General features: G+C 35.7%; 1 protein-coding gene across 41 annotated transcripts in view; it reads left to right on the top strand.

Annotated features, from left to right (window-relative positions):
• SUPT3H (SPT3 homolog, SAGA and STAGA complex component) overlaps positions 1–22,836 on the top strand; it is a 408,871-nt gene that overhangs the window by 243,123 nt on the left and 142,912 nt on the right. For 34 of the 41 annotated variants that reach the window (XM_081519017.1, XM_081519018.1, XM_081519052.1 and 31 more), the window contains 3 exons: positions 8,193–8,279; positions 12,068–12,158; positions 16,564–16,703. In XM_081519017.1, the coding sequence (XP_081375143.1) occupies positions 8,193–8,279; positions 12,068–12,158; positions 16,564–16,703 (318 nt within the window). The remainder of the gene's footprint in view (positions 1–8,192; positions 8,280–12,067; positions 12,159–16,563; positions 16,704–22,836) is intronic. The other 7 variants (XM_081519022.1, XM_081519034.1, XM_081519020.1 and 4 more) reach the window with 1 other exon arrangement.

Here is a 22,836-nt window from a genome sequence, read left to right as displayed (position 1 = left end):
GCTTACTATATACTGCACGTTATTATCTCCCTTAAACATCAAACCATAGGCATTTTAAAATTTTTTATGTGAGGAAAAAACTTAAGGTGACTTTGGAAACTTCTTTAAAGTAATGATTTTCTAAAGCTTCTTAAACTACTTGTGGAGTCAGTTTGTACAGTGCCTTGTGTGGAGATAATCTGAGTTAGTGAGACTTTAAAATGGAGGCAGAATTCTGAATTCTCTGGAAATCTCTTCAGGATGCACTGTACTGACAGAGAAAACCAAACTTTAACTGAATTTCATAGCAGACCCTTGCCCTCCTTGTGCATTGCTCAAGTTCGGAGACCCCGTGTGAAAAGCTGCAGTTCTGAAATTTTAAAGTTGGCACTTTATCCATATATTTTCTCAACAAAAAGACAAAATGATAAAATTGCTTTTGTGAAAACAATGGTGATAGCAATAGAGATAAAATTAGAAATCAGTTTTTCTCATTCCTCATGATTATTCTTTAGCATTATTCTTTCCATTTGGTAGTTTTTCCAGTCATTACATTGGTCTGTGTGTGGTCTGGTGTAATTCAGTGCTTTTAATACCCTCATCTAAACATGAAGATTTAGGACAAGACCTATGTTTATTCCTAAACATTCTAGGGTGAAATGAAACCAAGTTATCATGTGAAAAATTAGGCAGTGTTCTGCAGAAAAGTAATTAACTGAGTCTTATATCTGTTATTATTTTGTCCTTTGGAGAAGTAAGTAATGACTACAGTTCTTTCAGTAGATGCCTTTTTCAGAAGTGTGACCAGAAGGGAATACGAACAGAGGCACTAAGATGGCAGGAAATAAGCAGAGGGAAAAAATGAGACATTATGAAATGTAGACCATGAAAGTATACATTTTATAGGCTGCCAAAAAGTTTTATGCTTCTAGAATTTTAAGAAAAGCAAATGAAACGTACATATTTGTACCAGTACCATTTTTTAGTTATCAACTAACTGAAAGATAGCTATATGTAATACTGAACAGGTTCAAGATCTGCTGCCATATTTGTACAGTAATTTTAATATTTTAGTTTAAGTAGAGAGTATTTTAGTTTTAATAGCTAAATAGTAAATAGTTAAATTTTAAATAACATTAACTGTAATTAATAGTATAATATTTAACTATAATCTAGTATAATATAGTATTTCAAGTATAGTATAATTTTTCATCATATATTTAAAGTATAGTCTAGTTTATTCTTTTAATTTCAACTTCAAAATATCTTTTTTCCTTCAAAACTTGACGTGTTTAAACTTGAAATTTACTTACAAATAACTTACATGCAAAATAGTTTAAAAGAAAACTTTCAAATGGTTGTTTGTACTCCCACTTTCACATTTAAATAAGAATAACCAAAGAATTAGTTTCTTGGTTTCAAAAACTGATTTCTAAACCAAGAATTAGTTTCTTGGTTCCTTCTTCCAAACAGGATTGCTGTTCTTATTGGACATTTTTTTAAGCTTTCCCAGCTTATATTGATTGTGTCTTGGTCATTCTTTGAAATGCATATATAAATAAAAATGAATTCTTTGAATCATGAGATACTGATAATTATAGCCTTATCATGTTTTTTAAACACTTGACTGTGTTTGACTTACTCTTTTAAAAAAGAAGGGTTAAAATGAAATTCTAAAAAATTTGGCACATCTTTTAATCAATTTATATACTTGTTTATGTTTCAAATGTCTAAGACAGTTGAAGACTAGTTACCAAAACAGAATAAGGAGATCATATGATAGGAACAGATTAAGTCAAATATCTTACATTTATAATAGTCTGAATGTTTGACTGCATTTAGTTACAAATCCATTTCCTTTCTAACACTTGCTGAGTTCTCAGTCCTTAAGCTGTGTCTCTATGAGGCAACTGACTTGAATGTTTTGATCCAAACCTTTTTTTGGCAACCGTTTATTTGCCAGCAATGAAAATGTTTTCAAAGGCAAATAAATGTTTTTGTGGGTAGATTTTCTATGCAATGTAAGACTATTTAGTGATCATACCTTCCTGTGTTCTGAATAAGAAATTAATCATGGAGAGAAAGATGAATGGCTTGAAGTTGAGCATTTATTATTTAGTCCCAGTTTTATGTACCTGGACATCTCTCTTAGGTTTGTTGTGAGGGTTAAATGAGATGATATATAGAAGGCAGGAAGCATGAGATAGTACATTTAGTAAATGTCAGCATATAAAGGGACCATCAGCTTCCATTTATACATGGGTGAGACATTGCTTGTCTCCAAACCTTCTCAAAACCCCACTGAATGCCAGCAAAATAATTTTTAAAAGCATAAATCTATAAAGATCAAGAAAATGGGATATTAAATAGCAGATGAGATATGTCAAGTAATTATGGGCTCTTAAAAGTGGATAGAAATGCTAAAAGTTTAATGGATTTGAAGAAGATGAAACCTTGGAACATGGGGGGAGAAATCAGGATTCAGGATACCTCTGAAGACACAAGAGCATCACTGGTAGAAAGTCATGGAGCAGTTTTATTCCCATGCCCTGTTACAACCACACAGGCAGTCAACTGCCCCTTTGCCATCCTGACAAAACAGTGTAGGTTCACCTCCAGAGAGACCCCACACATAAAGACCACCAACATTCAATTAATAGATATTCTGGAAAGAATCTAGAAAACAAAGGAAGGAAATTTTCAGAGTAGTCTAAGAAAATTTCCCAGACTTGTAGGACAAGAATATATGAGTTAAAATATCCCTGTGTCCAGGAAAATATGTGAAGGAAAAGCCTCATCAAGGCATAACAGCATGAAATTTTAAATTCTGCCATGAAGAGAAAATAATAAAAGTTTCTCAGGAAGGGGATTGGTGGGGGAATCACAGAAGAGTTTCAGAGTCAAACAAATAAACTGAATTTCTCAGCAGTAACATTTTAAGTTTGAAGATGATGGAGCAATGTCTTTAAATTTCTGAGGAAAAATTATTTTAAATCTCAAATCCTATACCTGGGTAGATTATAAATAGAATATCAGGGTAGCATAAATGATTTTTTGGACATATAGAATCTTTAAAACTTTTGTTTTCCACACATCTTTTCTCAGGAAGCTATGAGAGGTATTTTTCAGCTGTATCCCACCACTGGAAGAAGACTGTAAATACTACAAATTGAATTCATTTTAGTTAGCTGCCTGTCTAAAAAAGTTATCAGTATTCTTTAGAGGAGCATAACAAAATCCAGAGTCCTTACAATGTATCATTTACAATATCTCAGATAAAATCACAGAATATCCTTAAAATACAAAGTAAAAGGGAAACATGATCCATAGCCAAGAGTAAAGACAACATGGTGACTGACTATAAGATGACCCAGATGTTGCAGTAGCAGACAGGGATTTTAAAGCAGCTATTATGAATATGCTTAAAAACAAAAAAGAGAAACTTCCAGAGAATGTGCTGTACCGAAAAAAAGAAAAGTAAATTAAGTAAGAACAAAATTAATCAAGAGAACAAAAATCCAAAATGTAACTGTTGAAGAGAATCTCACGGACTCCGGATGAGTCTCTGAGGAAAAACAAAAACAATGAAATTGTATCCCATAAGTAATCAAGAATTTCTTATAACCTGAGTATAGTAGTATACTAGGATTCTCCAGAAAAAAAACAGAACCAATAGGTTACATATATGTGTGTGTGTGTGTGTGTGTGTGTGTACATAGATTTATTATAAGGAATTGGCTCACATGACTGTGGAGGCTAAAAATCCCAAGTTCCATTGTTGGAAAGCCAGAGACGCAGGGGAGGCAGACTGCAGTTCAAGTCCAAAAGCCTGAGAAACAGATATTTTAGTCCAAGTCAAAAGGCTAGAAAAGATCTAAGTCCCAGTTTAAGGCAGTTAAGCAGGAGATCCCTCTTCAACTGATTGGTTGAGGCTCACTAACATTAGCAGGGGCTGCTGGGGAGGAGTGGCAATCTGCTTTCCTCAGCTTAGGAATTCAGATATTAATCTCATCCAGAAATATCCTCACAGTCACACTCAGAATATTTGACCAAACGTCTGGACACACTGTAGCCTGGTCAGGTTGACACATAAAATAAACTATCACAAGTGCACAAAGACATAAAGACAGAACGGAACTTATTGGAGAATAAATTAGAAAAATATGATAGAAAAACAAATTTTATAAGAATGAAGGTATAGGGAATATCTATTAGTTGATCTTTATAAACCACATTGAAGTCAGATAACAGTGGATTATCATAGATCCTGGAACAAGAGTTGTGGACATTATATTTGAGGAAGCTCATGTTAACACTTAAATTTAAGATATATCACCATTTGGAGACACTGAAATTTAGAAAGTAGTAAGTAAAAACTCCAGGGTTTCCCTGGTGGCTCAACGGTAAAGAATTTGCCTACAATGCAGAAGACATGGGTCGGGAAGATCCCCTGGAGAAGGAAATGGCAATGCACTCCAGTCTTCTTGCTTGGGAAATCCTATGGACAGAGGAGCCTGTAAGGCTACAGTCCATGGGGTCTCAAAGAGTTAAACATGACTTGATGACTAAACAACAAAGCAAAACCCCCCGAGGCCTAGGTTCAGATGAATACTGTGGAAGCAGATGGCAAATTCAAGACCCCGAGCCAATTAAAACAGTAAAATCAGCAGAAGTTGGTGAAAATAAAATCGAGTGAGAAAGAATTTTCAAATGTTAGCATCATTGATGGCAATGAGAAATTGAGAAGAGATTTATTTGTGGGATCAAAGATGAGGCATTTAAGATGTCATGTAAAGTTTAAAGTTTATGCTCAGTCTGTAAATAAACTATTGTAAAATATTTAAAATGCAAACATGGTAAGTGTTAATATGCTAGGGGAAATATTTTTCTTTTAAACAGTTAAATATAATATTATTTTTAGTTTACACTAAAGAATGGAAATAATATTTATCAGGAAAAAAATCAATGCTTTAAATGAGTTGCTATTGCAGGATAATATCTTTTAGCAAAATATTTTACTGAGTTACAAATAAATCTCTATAAGGTTCCTGTCACCATCCCTTTATCTATATAGTTAAGAAAGTTTATTCTGTATACTCATTCAACTAGTTATTGGTCTTAAAATATTCCTCTGCTCTGTCAATTCTTGTATATTTTATAATGCAGTTAAATGTATGCTAATTTCATTGTGATAAAAATCATAAAATGTACTATCGTGTCATTTTCAATACTGCCAGAAATATTTGACTTGCCACAGTGAATGATGAAGTACAACTTTCATTTACTTTCAAGGAAAAAAATTAAGGTACTCTTACCATATAGAATCAGCTTTTTTTTTTTTTGAACACTGAAGGTATTAGAAATATTTTGTGATTTGGTTTCCTGTTTCTAGTATGGTTTTCACACTAAATGCACTTGATCCTGAGCTCAGTGTCCAGTGGAACTGAACCAGCCTCCTGTTGACCTGCTTTTTAAGCTTGTGTTGTTGAAGAGGAGCTTTACTCTTTCTCGTAAAATTTCTTGAAGTTAGCCAATGGGCAGTACACCCTTTAGTGCGAACACTGTCATTAGTTAACAAGCTTGCTCTCCTTAGTCAGTAGAGAAAAGGAGGTGAGACTGTGGCCAAGGTTATTTTGGAGCATGGGACATGTCGGGGTCAGATGGGCTTGTTGCAGTAACACAGTGGTAACTTTCAGCTGGAGAACTCATTTCATGAGGTTCAAGGCTTCTTGTAGAGCAGCAGCAGTACAAGTGCTAGTGAGGGTACTAGGTTAGGTGACCAGCATTGCCAATGCTAGTGAGGGTACTAGGTTAGGTGACCAGCAGAGCCAGTGCTAGTGAGGGTACTAGGTTAGGTGACCAGCAGAGCCAGTGCTAGTGAGGGTACTAGGTTAGGTGACCAGCAGTGCAAGTGCTAGTGAGGGTACTAGGTTAGGTGACCAGCAGAGCCAGTGCTAGAGAGGGTACTAGGTTAAGTGACCAGCAGAGCCAGTGCTAGTGAGGGTACTAGGTTAGGTGACCAGCAGTGCAAGTGCTAGTGAGGGTACTAGGTTAGGTGACCAGCAGAACCAGTGCTAGTGAGGGTACTAGGTTAGGTGACCAGCAGTGCAAGTGCTAGTGAGGGTACTAGGTTAGGTGACCAGCAGAGCCAGTGCTAGTGAGGGTACTAGGTTAGGTGACCAGCATTGCCAGTGCTAGTGAGGGTACTAGGTTGGGTGACCAGCAGAGCCAGTGCTAGAGAGGGTACTAGGTTAGGTGACCAGCAGAGCCAGTGCTAGTGAGGGTACAGGTTAGGTGAAGGAAATAAGTAAATAAGGTAGGCAAAAACTAAAGATAAAGTTTTCCTGCTAATTATGACAACATAACCGAGACATGAATTCCAGATCCCTTGGTGGTTGTGTACTGGTTTTGAAAGGGTGTTTAAAATGGCTGATTCTTCTAAATCTTTATTTTCCATTTTCTTTTTATTTTCCCTGGTTGAGTGTGTTTGTAAACTAACATTTTAGAAAGTGTTATAAATACAGATTATTTATATGTAGGGTAGATAAACAGATGATTTATTGGGAAGACTACTTAGGGATGTATACTTATCCTGATCTTCCCTTAACATGAGAAAAAAATTACTTATATCTGTGTAGTATTTTCAAGTTTTCAAATCAATACCATCCTTTGTCTGAGAAAATAAAAATGTTACCTGGTAGTGTGGCCTTCCAGTTCTGTGTATGTGTCCAGACAAATGGATACTGAGTCCATATTCTGCTCCACATTGATTGTGTGTGTTTTATGCTGTGACAGAAATGTTTTTGTTTGAAAAAAACACACGCACACATATTTCCCTGACATTCTTCCAATTTTTAGAAAAATATGTTCACATTTTTCCTACTGAAAACTTAGTTTCTTTCTAGGCAGATATATCATCTTTTTAAAAACCTTTCCCCCAAGACTTCTTTTTAAATGGTTCACAGTTAAATTTAAATTTCTATATTTAGGTAGAATTATGTTTATATACCAACCACCAGTATCCAGGAAATTCAGCGGTAAGGCTGACACATAGGGAGTTTATAGTCTGTTTCGTAGTCTGTGTATTTAGACGAAGTTTGAAGCTTACTTAGCAAAATTGCTTGAACATCCAGAATTTCTTTACTACAAATGCACTATTTGATTTCTTTGTAATTGTTAAGATAACAGTGTGTCACTTTTTAAAGATTAGTTCTTAGGAATATGTGTTAGATTTATTCCTTTCAAAGAAGGATGCATTCAGGAACAGCTTTGTATGTAAATATTTTTATAATAGTGGATAGAGTTGGTTTGCTGCAATCACCATTGATCAAATTTGGAAGAAGTTACAGGCACATTTTTGTACTGTTTTCTCCAGCATCTTTATTTTTTTCAGCTGGATGTATTTTATATTCCTTCTAACTAATCAAAATAAGAAACTGGTTTTGCCTGTGCCAAAAAAATAGAACTATCATTTTTCACATTCTTTTATTTTCCAGGTCATTTTCAAGTAAGATTGTGTTTCTGAGACTTCTGAATTCCAGAAAACTCTCAACTTTGTAGATAGAAAGGCCCAGATGAACATTTCAGGGGGAATCTAGCTTTTCATGCAGTATGTTTTGTGTTGTGCATTCCAGATACAGTTAACTTTTTGTGTGTATGTGATTAGTGTGGAAAGAAATTAATGCAGTCCAGTATTATGATTTATGGACTGAATCCTTTGCCCACTGAAGACTTGCCAAAACTAAAACTATTTTTTTTTCCTTTGGATATTAGAAACAGCTACTGTTTTTGTTGATCTTTTAAAGTTCTGAATGGGCCTATTTCAAATCATACCAGCATGGGAGCTCAGATTAATAATATAGTTATTCAACTAGTGATACTGAGCAAAACCATTGCTCACATGGATATGAGGATAAAATTTCATAAAATTATTTTCAGGTGCATTAATGCATTTCTGGAAGCTGCACTTGATTTTTCTTTTGCATGAAAGAAATCAAGGATTTCTGTTTATTGTATCAGTTACAGGTGGGCGTATAAGTTAATTGCATTTTTTTATACCTTTAAACATAAGACATTTTGCTTTTTAAAGCAGTAATGTGATTGCTGGGTGATCCCCAAAGATTTTTAACTCTTAGTATATTTATCTCTCTTGAGACATCATGACTGTAGTATATTTAATTTAGATTATTAAGAAAAATTTCCTTTGTTGTTAGTTACAGCAAGCTGCTGAAGTTTCTCAGCTTCGGGGAGCAAGAGTAATCTCGGCTGAAGATCTTCTGTTTTTGATGCGCAAGGATAAGGTAATGTAAAATAATTTCACTGTATTGAAATGCCATACTTTGTGTTTAATTACACTTATGTAAGGAAGCTACCCTTGTTATATGGCTTTCTTATTGGAATCATAAGGGTTGAACTCATGTTTTGGTCCTCATAGTTTGCACAACAAAATGGTTTACTACAACAGAATTGATTTTTTTTTCACTTTTACATGGACAAGGGCACTTATATAAAACTGCTGACAACTAATTCTCACTTATCCTTACATATCTATTTAGACATTTTCATTGCTACATAAAATTCACTAGATCTTGACTGGGTGCTTTGTTCTGGTAACTGGGATATAACTAAATGGCATGTTTATTTTTCTTCTAATTTTATACAGGATTGTAGACTTTCATAGAGTAGTTTTTCACTTGAAATACAAAGTTTTTTCTGTGACACTCGTTCATAGGAAAAGGCAAATCAATCAAGATGAATATTGCAATAGCATAAAATATATACTCTATTACTTAGGTTTTTTCTTTGCTAGAGATCTGTCTTTGAACTCTGATATTAAACTATTTAAGCATATAATTTTGTCATAACTATCTTCCATGAGTATCTTCCATTTGTGACTTTCTGCATGTTTTTAGTACAGTTTTCATCTAAAAGGTTGTTACATGTAGAAAAACGAGCTGGGTAACCACAGCATGTTATGGTAGTTGCTAACCCAGATGAGCACCCAGTGCTTAGTTCCTAATGCTCCATCTTTCATTTCTCCATTGTTTTCCCCAGGTCTTTTAATTACACTTACCCGTTTTTCTTCTACCATTTTTGTATGTTTGCATCTCAGGTTTTTCTCAGAATGCATCCCATCTGACCTTCAGGATATCCTGTGAATATCCCTTTCTGATACCCATTACTTTGTATTCATAAAAACCGTTCCTTCTGATTGATTGAGGAGTGACTAAACTTAGATGGAGGATTTTCTCTTCTTTATGCAGTGGGATATACAAATTGCACCTCCACCAGTCTACCGTGAAATTGTATGAATTTTTAGTTCATTGACTCTTATGTGGTATGAGGACTATAAAGAGAAAAGAAATGTCTTTACTATCAAGAAGCTATAATCTGGTTTAAGAAATCTCTATCATTGAGTTGAAGAAGCATTTTGAGATTCACAGTATTTTAAGGCTGTGTGATTAGATGGAGAGTCTGTAGGATGTGGTGAAGTGGAGGTTTTCTGCCTAGGTTGAAACTCATGCAATTATATTAGAATGGAACTAACCAGGGTGCAGGCTGAGTAATCAAGGCAAACCATGATTAGTATGATGGCTCTGGAAGTGAACAGGAAGGAAGGTTTTAGTGAGATAGTGAAGAGTAAGGCTATCCAGGAGCTAGTGACTTCACTAGGAAGACAAAGGAGAAGTAGGCACCATGCTGGAAGGAGCCTGAAGGTGCCCTTGGAGAAGCAGGGACCGTGAGCCAAGATTCTTTATGAAGACAGCTGGGTAACAGTGGAATTAGCATCAGTGCTTTGCAGAATACCTCCAGTCGGTTTTTCTTTTTCATCAACAGAGGTAAACAGGCCAGCACAAAAAGTAGTCCACATCGACACTTTTTCCTGCCTCTTGGAGGAGTCAACGTTTTGAATCTTATGGACCCCTCAGGAACATACACCGATTGTCAAAGCCCTTCTACTGGCCAGAAGGACTCTTAATCAGAATCTTTTAAGCATCCAGGAACATAGCTGTAATATGATAGTTGCCAGTGTTCTCATCTTTCTCCTCAAAATAATAATTTTATTTATATGCTGACATGTTCCAAACAGAATTTAAAGTAGTTTACACAACTGTAATATAAGACAAAATCAAATCTAAAGTACTGAATAGAATCAGAGCAAAGAGAAAGGAGGAATAGCAAAGACCTGGATCCAGGTATATGTTTTTTCTCTTAATAATTCCGGTTTATAGTAAAGTTGTTGACTGCCCACTGTATTTTACATACTGCACTAGACAGCTTCGCACATTTTCTGATTTATTTCTCACAATATTCCTCTAAGGTAAGTACTTTACTTACCTTGTAAATAAGGAGACTGAGGTTCAAAGGTTATGCGTTCTTTCTGGCCCTGCTAGGCTCTAGTTGTGAGACTATCTTGAACCTTGGTTTCCCTATATATAGAAAAAAAGGTGATTATGTTTGTCTGTATCTCAGGGCTATCAAAAATATCAAATAAAATGCTTGTAAAAGAGCTTTGTAAAATATGTTTCAGTTGTCATTAGGAATCTTAAACCTGAAGACCAGAAACCAGTAATCATTTACTCTAAGTGTAAGCATACAATTGGCAACCAATTCTGTATTCTTGTCTGGAAAATCCCATGGATAGAGGAGCCTGGTAGGCTACAGTCCATGGGGTCGCAAAGAGTCAGACACGACTGAGCATGCACACACATCAGTTACTTTTAAAGTTAAGCAGTATTGTAGCCTTCTAATAAACCTAAAAAAGCCTAAACTATCCTTCATCAGCTTTGAGTTTCAAAAAAAATATGTTTCTCAGATTACAAGATGTTTTCCAGAAATGTAAAACATAAACCAACTCTTCTAAATAAAAGATCCTCAAAGAATTAAAAAAAATAAAATAAAGAAAGTGCTTGAATTCTTAAAACAGTTGTTGCAAACTTTTATATAGGTGTTTATAAATCATTTTAAAAAATGAAATTTGGTCTTGAAGGTGTACAAAATTCCACAAAGACAGTATTGTCAGCTTAGTATGGAGAGTGTGATATTTATCGCAATCTTTAGAAGGAATTTAACCAAAAAAACAGAAAAAATAAAATTAATTGTGATTCTGGAGTATCTGAATACTTTCAAATCAAATGTACTTTTAAAAATGTTTGTGTTGTAGCTTTTATGTTTAATTTGATGACTAAATTTTGTGTTCATAGTACTATACTGAGAATTGCTATATTTTTCCAGTGATCCTGGGGTACAAGTTTATTCTATTTAGTTATCACTGTTCTTGTTGCTGTTGTTTAGTCACTAAGTTGTGTCTGACTCTTTGCAACCCCATTGACTGCAGCACGCCACGCTCCCCTGACCTTTTCTTTACAGCATTGGATTTTACTTTCGCCACCAGACACATCCACAACTGAGCGTCATTTCCACTTTGACCCAGCTGCTTCATTCTTTCTGGAACTATTAATAACTGCCCTTCGCTCTTCCCCAGTAGCATATTGGATACCTTCTGACCTGAGAGGCTCATCTCCCGGTGTCATATCTTTTTGCTTTTTCATACTGTTCATGGGGTTCTCTTGGCAAGAACACTGGAATGGGTTGCTCTTCCCTCCTCCAGTGGACCATGTTTTGTCAGAACTCTCCACTATGACCTCTACATCTTGTATGGCCCTACATGGCGTGGCTTCATTGAATTACACAAGCCCCTTCACCACGACAAGGCTGTGATCCATGAAGGGGATTTAGTTATCATAGTAGTTTTTAATCATTAAAGTGAATGTATGATGGTATTGAAGCATGTAAATTATCATATGTGAAACGAATCACCAGCCCAGGTTCGATGCATGATACAGGGTGCTCGGGGCTGGTGCACCAGGATGACCTGGAGGGATGGGATGGGGAGGGAGGTGGGAGGGGGGTTCTGGAAGGGGAACACATGTACACCCATGGTGGATTCATGTCAATGTATGGCAAAACAAATACAATATTGTAAAGCTAAAAAAATAGATAAATAAACTAATTTAAAAAAAACAAAAAAAAATAAAATGAATGTATGTGTAAGGTTTCTTATTTACTTATTTCATATTTTTAATAGAAAAAACTTAGAAGACTGCTAAAATACATGTTTTTCCGAGACTACAAATCAAAGATTGTCAAAGGCATTGATGAGGATGATCTTCTGGAAGGTAACTTAAAGCACTAAACTAAAACTTATGTGACACCTGTAGGCTGATGACACATTTATATAGCGTCAACATAGATAACTCTCATCAGAGTTTAATATGTGTCCTTCTGTTAAATATGTAGTTTAGTAACTGTCCATATATTTATATAGCTGATACTTAAATCTTGTGATTTTCCAATTATGTGACTTCAGAGTAACCTGTTATTTTAATTCTTCTTTTAAGAAAATGACCTGCTTTACATCAGAATATCATGAAACTGAGAAAATTGTGCCAATTTAAAACATAATTGATTTTAGCAAACATAATTTTTTTGTTGTGAATGTAGGGAGCCCTGAACTATTATATCTTTGCAATTGACACATATGGTTTTTTGTTAATTTATTATAGAAAGTATCTGATACATTTTATAGTGTAAAGTCACATCATTTTAATGTATTATTTCTGTGCTGTTTGAAATCTAACCAAAAATCTGACACAAATTGGGAATTTTTCCTTAGTTGGTTTTCCAACTTAATTCCCCATTTTAGGATATTTAGAAAAAATATTTATGCTGCAAAAATCAAATACTGATAAGCTGAAAACAGATAATTACTAAATAATGCTTACTAATCAAAATAAATGTTTGTGTTTTTAGAAATAACACATCTACTTTGTATTGAATATAGTCACTGCCTAGTGGTATCCTTTGCTGGTGATAAAGTAGCTAAACAAACTCTACTGTATTAAGGACAATTCCAGAAAATTGCTTAGAACCAACTAAAGAGTTAACTGACTCTGAAAGAGAACCAGTTACTTTCATTAATCCTCAACAGATCTGCAAGAGTAATGGTTGTGTCAAAAAAAAAAAATACTGATCAAACATTTAATCAGTATTGTCTATTTAATATTCCTACAGTTCTCATACAGTTTAACTCTTGCCAAATAGTTCTTCAACTGAATTTAAATGCTTTCACTTATGGAGAGCATAAAAAACACAGACTTGGAACAAACAGACCTAAATTCCTACTAATCCCAGTTCTCTGCTTTCTTTCTAGAAGCATCATTGAGGGTTACTTTTCTCATTTGAAAGTCAGAAATTATATTACTGGCCATTACAGTTCAACATGACGTATGAAAAGCACCTGATACACTCCTGCCACTGAATAAATGATGGCTGTTAATACGATGCTTTGAACACCAAGAAGTTCAGACTAGTATTCAGTTTTACTCATACTGTCATATGTCAGTTTGATGCCCTCTCCTCCTTAATTTATTTCAAACCTCTCCACTTTATCATTTAAATTTTCTAATTTTGTGTGTCTTATATAAACTTCTAAAATACAGTTGACCCTTGAGCAACATGGAGGTTAGGGGTGCCAGCTGTCTGTACAGTTAAATTTGCCAAAAACTTTACAATTGGCCCTCATATACACTGTTCTGTGTCCCCATATTCTCCAACCATGTAGAGTTGTGTAGTATGTATTTAGTGAAAAAAAAAAATCCATGTTTAAGTGGATACACGTGTTTCAAACTTGTGTTCTTCAAGGGTGCACTGTAGTTGATACAATTTATAAGATAAAATACTCAGGTAAAATATACCTAATACTGAAGTGGGTCTTCTAGAATGGCTGTGTGGGGACCTGTGGTAGACTCTTTGCCCAGAGAAACACATTTAACTCATGAGCATTAAGAAAAATAATAGTTTAAAATCTCTAGAAATTGTTCTAAGGGCAGACAGCAAATGGAGAAACATATTCATAAACAGTCTACTAAATCTCATTAAGAACAGTGAGAATCTGTTGCATTTGAGCCACAATCTACTCTCATCACCTCTCCCCTCCCTTCCTACCCTGGTACCCCAGCTCAAAATGATAGAAATTTTACTCTGGGTAAATGTGCCCAAGAACACTGGGCACCTGTTTCTCTACCCCCTAATCTAGGGTGACCATTTCACCCCAGGAAGGGCAGGAGGTCAGCATCTCTCACCTTCTTCAGCTCTGGGTTGTGGAACTTCTATGCTGCGCAAGCAGAGCTAAAAGGGCTGTGACGGGCACTCATCCTCTAGTAATAGGGAAGCTCTCAGGTCGCCCCATCTTGACTTGCTCACAAGGAGTAAAGCTTCACACCAGAAGAGACAAGCCTTGAAGACAGGAGTCTGCCATCTCTAACGAGGTCCCCCCTCTTAGATCCAAGAGAGGCTTTCTTGGAGTGCTGATTGCTCTTCCCAACTCCAGCTCTAGTACAGAAGTACAAAGACTCAGCCAATAAGAGAGAGCCTTAATAGCAGAGAGCTCTACAGCTCTTCCTGCAGGGACTGACTCTTTGGAAAAGAGCATTTGGAAGTTCATGACTAAGAGTGTTTTAAAACAATTGGAGATCCTGGTGGTGAGCCATTAAAAGGAAGCTGGTCACTCTAATACTAATAACAACACAGAAAACAGTGCACCAGCTTAAAGTTTAACAAAAGAAAGCAGTAGCTAAAAAGAGCAATAGCTAAGCATTGGCTAAGAAGACCCCCTCCTGGGGTCAGAGCAAAACTTACAGGCTGGTCAACCTTGACTCTGCAGAGTGACCCAAATTATTTAGATCAGTCCATGGAGCAATTTGTGCCCAACAGTATTATTGAAACAGCAAAACTCTCAGCCAGCAGTTAGTGGAAGCTAACAGCTGTGTATGGTATCAATAGAGTTAGACCAGCCAGAAACTTAATGGAGAGAAAAGTGACAGCAAAGGAGAACCTGACTAAAAACCACAGTCATTCCTGATGGTGGAGTAGGCTCTTCACATGCTCAAGGCTATGCTCTCTGAAGAGCAACATCCAAGGTTACACACTGAGCGGGAAAGAGACTTAATTGAACTAGTCCAGCCAAGTCACTAAACAAACAAAAAAAACACAAGCGAATGAAGACAACAAGCCCCAGGAAAGAGAGGGAATTATTATCTAGAGTTGCTCTAGTATATTTCCTAAAATATCCATTTTCATCAACAACAACAACAAAATACTAGACATGCAAAGAAACAGAGATATATGATCCGTAAAAAGGACAAGAATAAGCAGATAAGACAAAGTGCCTTTGAGGAGGTCCATATGTTGGGCTTTGCAGATGAAAACTTAAATAGGAGTTATAAATACATTCAATATTTTGGAGTATAAGAAACTCCAATACTTTGGCCACCTGATGCGAAGAACTGACTTATTGGAAAAGACCCTGATGCTGGGAAAGATTGAAGGTGGGAGGAGAAGGGGACATCAAAGGATGAGATGGTTGGATGAGTTTGAGTAAGCTCCAGGAGTTGGTGATGGACAGGGAAGCCTGGTGTGCTGCAGTCAATGGGGTTGCAGAGAGTCAGACACGACTGAGCAACTGAACTGAACCGAACTGATAAATACGTTAAAAAAACTTAAGGAAACCATATGTAAATATAACAAAAGAAAGGTATGGTTACAGTGTCTCACAAAATAGAGAGTACCAATTAAGAGATAGAAATTATATTAATAGAAGCAAGTAGAAATTAAATCCACATACGTACACACACACACCCCCCAGAGGGTATCTGTAAAGGTAATTATGTAGGTAAATATAAAAGAAAATTTAACTGTGTTAGCAATTGTATTAATATATATAATTGTACTATTGAGTCTATAGCAGACAGATATGTGGTATATTTGATAGTAGCAACATAAATGAAGTGGTTGATAACAAAGTTGTATTGAAGCAGGGAATGACAGTTTTTCTTCTCACTCTAAGATGTTAGGGTTGTCTTTTTTGGTATATGAGCATGTAATCTGTCATATTAAAAAATAATCCAGTTCTTACTAATTCACACTGATACTTTTGTGTATTAAACTGTATTAATTACTTATTGCATATTACAGTCCTTCCTGACTTTTTGCAGTAACTTTCTCAGAGTTTTGTTTTGCTTTTAAGTAAGTATGATAATTTTATCTCTTACGAGAGAAAGAGTAAAATCTCGTCACATAGATTTTACATGTATGGTCACAGTAATGTAGCTAGCATTTTCTTCTTTTAATTTCAAGTCACAATCCTAATGCCTTTTATTTATGTCTTTGTTTTTATTTATTTTCTCATTGGGCTTGCCATAGCAGGATTCTTTTTTCAAATCTGATAGCCCTTCTTTTTTTTTTTTTTTTGGTAAGAAATTTTAGTCAATCCAAAATACTTACTGTAGTAGTACTTCATTATTTGGTTTTATTCTCTCAATCTTATTCATGACATAAGTAGGTGATTCAATTCTGTATGACTTTATGCTTTTGTTTTGGATACAAGGGTTCTCCTTTTGAAGATTATTTTGAGAGAATTCCAATTTTGAATTTTATATGCACTATTCCATACTTAACAATGATTAGGACTGATGTAAACCTATTTAAGAATATTTTGTTTTTCCTTCCTTTATCTTCATGAAGACAAACTGAGTGGCAGCAATAATGCAAACAAAAGACAAAAAATCGCTCAGGACTTTCTCAACTCTATTGACCAAACAGGAGAACTCTTAGCAATGTTTGAAGATGATGAAATTGATGAAGTTAAACAAGAAAGAATGGAGGTATAGTACGTGCTTCCCTTGTTAAGTAATAGAAGAACCATAGCAGTATTTATACTATTGGGTTATTCTGTTCTTATGTTCTTTAAATGTTGGCCTGAACTGTCCAAATCAGTGGTTTCATGTCTGAAGCAGCACTGTGCAGTGAAGTAGTCCTGGGACGGACGTCAAACTCGGCCTTCACAGCTGACTTTGGGAAACGGCTTCAGTTCCCTGCTTCTTGATTTCCTCCTTTGACTATGAGTAGATTTCCCTAAGCTTCCTTCTGGTTTTTACTTTTACTGATACTATTTTCTTCCATAAAAGCTAGTTTATAATTAAATGATTTACTTATTTTTTGCTTAATAATAATTTATAATAACTTATAATTAAATAATTTACTTAATAGTTTTTGTACCAAACCGTCCAGTTATCTTTGTGGGCAAAACTAATTCTTACTGCTTTTGTGTTGACCTGTAGTATGAAGAGCTATATTTTTCAGCCTGTAGTTGCAGGCTATGGTTGGCTTCACCAGCTAAGGTAGTATCCAGGGCAATTACATGCTTGATATTGCTGTAAAACAATGTCAGTGACAAGTGCTTGGATTCCCTGGGCATACTTTAACAATGGATAAGAAAAATTGTATGCCTTCTATTTACCCTAGCTATTTATTCATAAAATTGTTTCCTTAAATATTATACTTTGGAAAAACAAAAGTAGTGACTGATTTCATTTGAGTGCCTTTCAAAATATAAGGCATTATTCTTATCATTCTTATTCTTGTAATACTTTTACATGTTTTTTAAAAAAAAACAACTCAATTTTTCCCCTTCTCTTTAAATTGAGCAAGAGAGATAATTCCAGAGTTCTAAAAGACTATGCTAAGTGCTGACTTTATCATAGTCTCTATGCATGCTAAAAATATAATTATTTCATGTTAAATTTTGGAGGAAGTCCAGTAGACATCCATGCTTTATAAAATTTAACAGCCTTCTTTCAAGAATTAGTATGCTTAGATCATGAGCTGTGATCTAAAGGCAGTGTTCTTCTTAGGTATCAATTACCTTAGAAATGTGTGGTTATCTTGGTTTGAGGCAACTGCAAATGATTTTAGTTCAACTTTGCCTTGGGCCAAAAACATGCTCAGTTGTCCAAAGCAGATGATAAACATATATTTCTGATGTCATTATGGCCTAAACAGGATATGATTGTTTAGTGGCATGGTTTTACTTATGATGCATTATGCAGAGAGCAAATATTGTTTATGCTTTATTTTTTAAACATTTTTACATTATACAAATGGGCATTAAGAAAAATTTATTAAGGAAGGACTCTACAGAAAACATTAGTGAAATTGAACAAGTAGTTCTTTCAGTTTTGACAGGAAAATCTCTGTCAACCAAGCCTATTGCCCAGAAGGGCATTCCACAATCAAGGAGAAGAAGAGAAATGGAGCATGTTGTAACAGTAAGCTCATAATAGCAGGCTACTGTGGGCCGGGAAAACTGATGAGTCAGTAAGGTATAAGTTCAAATGAATCAAATATTTGGAAATGTAGGGCAGAAAAGGCTTGGGAGCTCATACGGTTTAAATTTCTCTTCCCTATAGTTATATTATATATAGCATAGTGGTGACCAGGATAATAAAATATCAATAGTTGATAGAAACAATTTCAATGAAAATCAGCTTCATCTATACAAGAAAAGTTAAGACTGCCAGCTTCTCCAAGCCTTGAATCCTAACTAAAATCTCTAACCAAAATAACAAAGAGTAGTTTTGAGATTCTGTTCATCCAAATAACAGAACTTAAGCTGGATAAAAAATGCTGAACTTGTAGACAAAACTGTAGACAGTAGAAAGTGGAACCGTTAAGAGCATAGTCCTTGCCTGCTTCTAATTTGACAGGTTATAGTTTCAAGCATAAACCACAACTGTGGCAGTCCATATGAAACCACTTTGGACTCACAGACTGCAATCCCTGGCTTTTAAAGTGCAGTAGAATAATCAGTCCTGGCATCACTCAGTGATTTAATTTTCCTCTAAGCATCACTTACAGTTGTAGAAACTTTGTTTACTACCTTCTCCCCTCGAACGTATGAAAATGGTATAGACCTACCAACAAAGCTTATTATTGTTTTTTTTTTTCTTTTTTGTTTCACTTAAATGTAATTTAGAAGAGAAAAAGAAATTTATAGACATAAAAACTCTCTTGGGACCCTAGCTTTTTCTCAAAACATTGAGGAAGTATATGAAAAACTGAGTTCTTTCCTGTTGTTTTCAGCTGATTTGTGTGTGTGCCTGGCTTTCTGTTTTACTCATAATTTGCTTCGTTAAGTATTATATGATTTGAAATATAAAAAATGTCTGAATTTTTATGTCCATTTTTTATATCTACTTGCTAGTCCATCATCATATTAAGTTAACTAACTCTTACTCCATTTATCTTTCCCCATCACCAACACTTTGGTGTATGAATAGTAGAGATCTATGATCCATGACTTCTGAAGATCCCTCTTAAATTATCAAGTGTAGATTAAACTATGTTCAGAATTGCTTTAATATATTTGAGAGACTGGGAAAGAGAAGCAGGGAAATAATAAGCATAATACATATAAATACAACTCCCCTCCAAGCACCTTTCAGACCCCCGTACCCGCCCCCAGAAAGACCCTGGTGCGTTTGACTGTTGATCCTGTTTCTTACATCCCAATCTTTTGAGATCTAACCAGCTAAATGTGACTATCAACCAAGGCCGAGAAAGGGTCACTAAAGCCTGCAGATAGCTTTGCATTTTCTTAACAAAGGACCTGTCCTCACTTACATAAGAGCCTCACGTAAGACCCTGCTGCTCTACCCATTAACCAAGTGAAATATTCTGTCTAATGAGCTGCTAGGGTTTGTGAAGGAGACGTAAATAAGGAACACTAAAAAGAAAATTGAGTGAATTCTCTACTTTCTGACTAATCCTCAAACAGGTAAAATAAACAGGGGACCAAAGTTCAGAGCTCACCAAAGGGCAGCCTTTAAACAGTTTAAGGTGCTAAAAATCCCCAGTGACTGTTTATTGTTTGTTTTTAAGTCAGAGGCCTAATCCTGGAATCTAGAAAGAAAGTAGAATGGAATACATAACATTTAAGACAGCTTAACGATTGTTTAAAATTGACTGAAAGTTGAATAAGACCTCATGTGCCATCTGAATTGTACTGATAGGATGCCCATGCTCTGATTGGCTTAGCCTAAGTCATATGCTCCATCTCCAAAGAGGGGGCAGTTAACCTCTATAAAAGCAGCTTTAAGAAGAAGGAATAGGTGCTGAAAAGGTGGACACAAAGGTCCTTCAGGATAAAGGACCTCTCATTATGTGTAAGAATTGGCAGAAGAGGTACATCATAACCTTGACCCTGCTCAGATCTCTGGGATTTTTCCCCTTAGAGACAGCATGTTAGAATGAGTGGGAATCATTTTCTTTGGATTCAGGCAAACCATCCATCCATCCATCCTTCCACTCTTTAATTCATTCAGTGTTTATCTGAGCTTCTTTTGTCACTAAATCAGTCACTATATTAGGTCCTGAAGTTACAACTATGAAAAAGACAAAATATGGTTTCTGCCCTCACAGGCCTTTCAAAAGCTAGCTGAGTACACTGGTAAGGGAAGTACAGGCTCAGTAAATGGCTGCCATTTTTATGACTATTACTATATTTGGTCTTGAATTTTGAACCTTCTTAGTAGATTATTGGTTGTGTGATGGAGACATGTATATTCTATTTCACTTGCTATTTTATTTGAAATGTTGTTTATTCTGAAGTAAAGCACATGTCTTCTTCAAGAAATATTTTATGATTAACTTCAGAGTGGTTTATAGAATTAGCTTCAGTGTGGTTTGTTGAAGAGGACACAAAACAGAATAATAGAACTAGGGTCCATTTTAAAACAAAATAGTGTGATAGTCAGGATACGTTTCTGAAAGAGATTCATCAAGAGAACACATCACTGTGTCTTTTTTATTCTTTTCAAAGTAACTTTTGTTCAGATAATTTAAAAGTACTCTGTGAAATTGTTTGTTGGGGAATACTAATAGAAATACCCCAAAAATCTTTGGTAATTCTAGCTGCACAGAGCAGAATTATTATAACTTAGTGTATATTTTTCTGGCCTAGAAACTGCAAACCAGGGAGTGTTACATGACTTTAGGAGAACCCAAAGGTTGGTATGATATATAACTGTGAAACTGATTTCCAGCTCTGTCAAACTACTTTTTATCCCCACCTTCTGATTATTGGGCTTCCCTCGTGGCTCAGACAGTAAAGAATATTCCTGCAGTGCAGGACCTGGGCTTGACCCCTGGGTCGGGAAGATCCCCTGGGAAAGAGGAAACAGCAAACCACTCCAATATTCTTGCCTGGAGAATCCCATGGACAGAGGAACCTGGTGGCTATAGTCCATGGGGTCACAAAGAGTTGGACACAACTGAGGGATTAACGCTGATTATGGAATAGTAGAGACCTGTATATTCATTGCCATAAAACATCTGGAGAAGACATTTCAATCAATGACATGAAGAGTAAGTTACAAATCTTATAACAATAGAACATTCCCTAACTCTAACCCACGTCCTTATCATCCTGTAGTTAATACATCAGATTTGACAGATGTTCCTCAAGGAATTCTTTCAGGCTTTTCTTATCCATGTGAACTATGAGCTATGAACTGAGGGTAAAGTCAGACTTCTGTTTTGCTCAGAGTGCCCCACATACCAGGTGTGAAACCAGAAGTGGTTGGGTGATGGTAGCAGTGTTTTGATCATTCTCTAACATTTAAGATGCTTAATCTCTTGGGTTGTGCTTTGCTGTAGAAAAATTTTAGAGCAAGATCAGTCAAATAAACAACTACTGTCTGTATGATAAAAAATTTAGTATCACATTCCAAGTATCATCTTCCACCCTCAGAGTCATTGAGGATTTTTCACTATTTAATGTCTGGGTGAGATTGAAAAAAAAAAAAAAGTCTTCTCCCTGCCTAGTCTATTAAGGAGCAAAATACGTGGTGACAGCATTGAAGCAATATTCATAGTAGTCATATTTCCCTTAACCCAAATCAGGACTTACAGTCCGACGTCCATTAGTATCTTTTGTTTCGGAGATGGCGTATGTATTTTAAATCTGGCCTTGGTAGTAAAATACAGAAACAGCGATTGCCACCCACTTCCACCTTCCTCACCAGAAGTTTCAGCTTCAGTAAAGCAGAGCATCATTTGTCGGGGGGAAGATGCACACCAGTGATGCAAACTGACCACCCGTGTCTCTCCGGCTCGGCCGCGCCACGCTGTTCAGTCCTGTTAAGTGGATTTTCCTCTAACACATCTGATGACATTGCCCAATTAAGTTTTTAATAGAATCAATCAATATTTTCTTTCTCAAATAATTTTACCTTACCCTTTTGAAAATGAAATCCTTTACTTTTAAAAGATACATTTCAAGGGTTTCCTTAGAGATCAGTCTGCTAGCTTGTTTATAAAACACCTTGGCAGAGAAGAGTTTTAAAATATCATCGAGTTTAAGAACACCACAGGACTTACCACTAATTTACATTTAATGTTTATAGTTCTCAAATTGTGGCTGTTGTAATAACCAAAATATTTTTGTCCTGAATATTTTGTAGATTATGTTTCCCTATTCTTTCTCCTTCACCCGAATTCCCCACAGTAGGTGGGCAGATTGTTGTTACATAGCCTGGCTTTTATTTATCTTTACTGGTTTAATCTCAACAAGTCAGTCCTTCTAAATATGAAAATAAATGTATTCTGTGGAAAGAGTTTTGTCTTTTCAGTGCCATCATTTATTGAGTGGAATTAGCTGATCATTGATTGTGTGGTTAGGTAATTTCCTTCTGTTCCTTTATTTGCATCCTTGCTAAGGAGCTGCCTTAAGATCAGTTCTTATTGTTGCCACCACCTTGTGGTAAATCATGCAAATCAAGCTGTTTAATGCAATTAGACTTATCCTTAGATCATTGTATTCCTCATTTAGAAATAGGAATTTTGAAGTAAGCTGTAAATATTTAGTGATCAATGTAATCTGTTGCATGTGGATGGCTGTTGGGAACTCTCCTGTTTATTAAGGATTGGTCCAAAGGGCAGATCATATCCTGCCAGGCT

The sequence above is a fragment of the Giraffa tippelskirchi genome, chromosome 8 (assembly GCF_054371585.1).
Source record: "Giraffa tippelskirchi isolate mGirTip1 chromosome 8, T2T-mGirTip1v1.2.pri, whole genome shotgun sequence".
Taxonomy (NCBI): Eukaryota; Metazoa; Chordata; class Mammalia; order Artiodactyla; family Giraffidae; genus Giraffa; species Giraffa tippelskirchi.
This window is presented reverse-complemented; position numbering and strand designations above follow the sequence as displayed.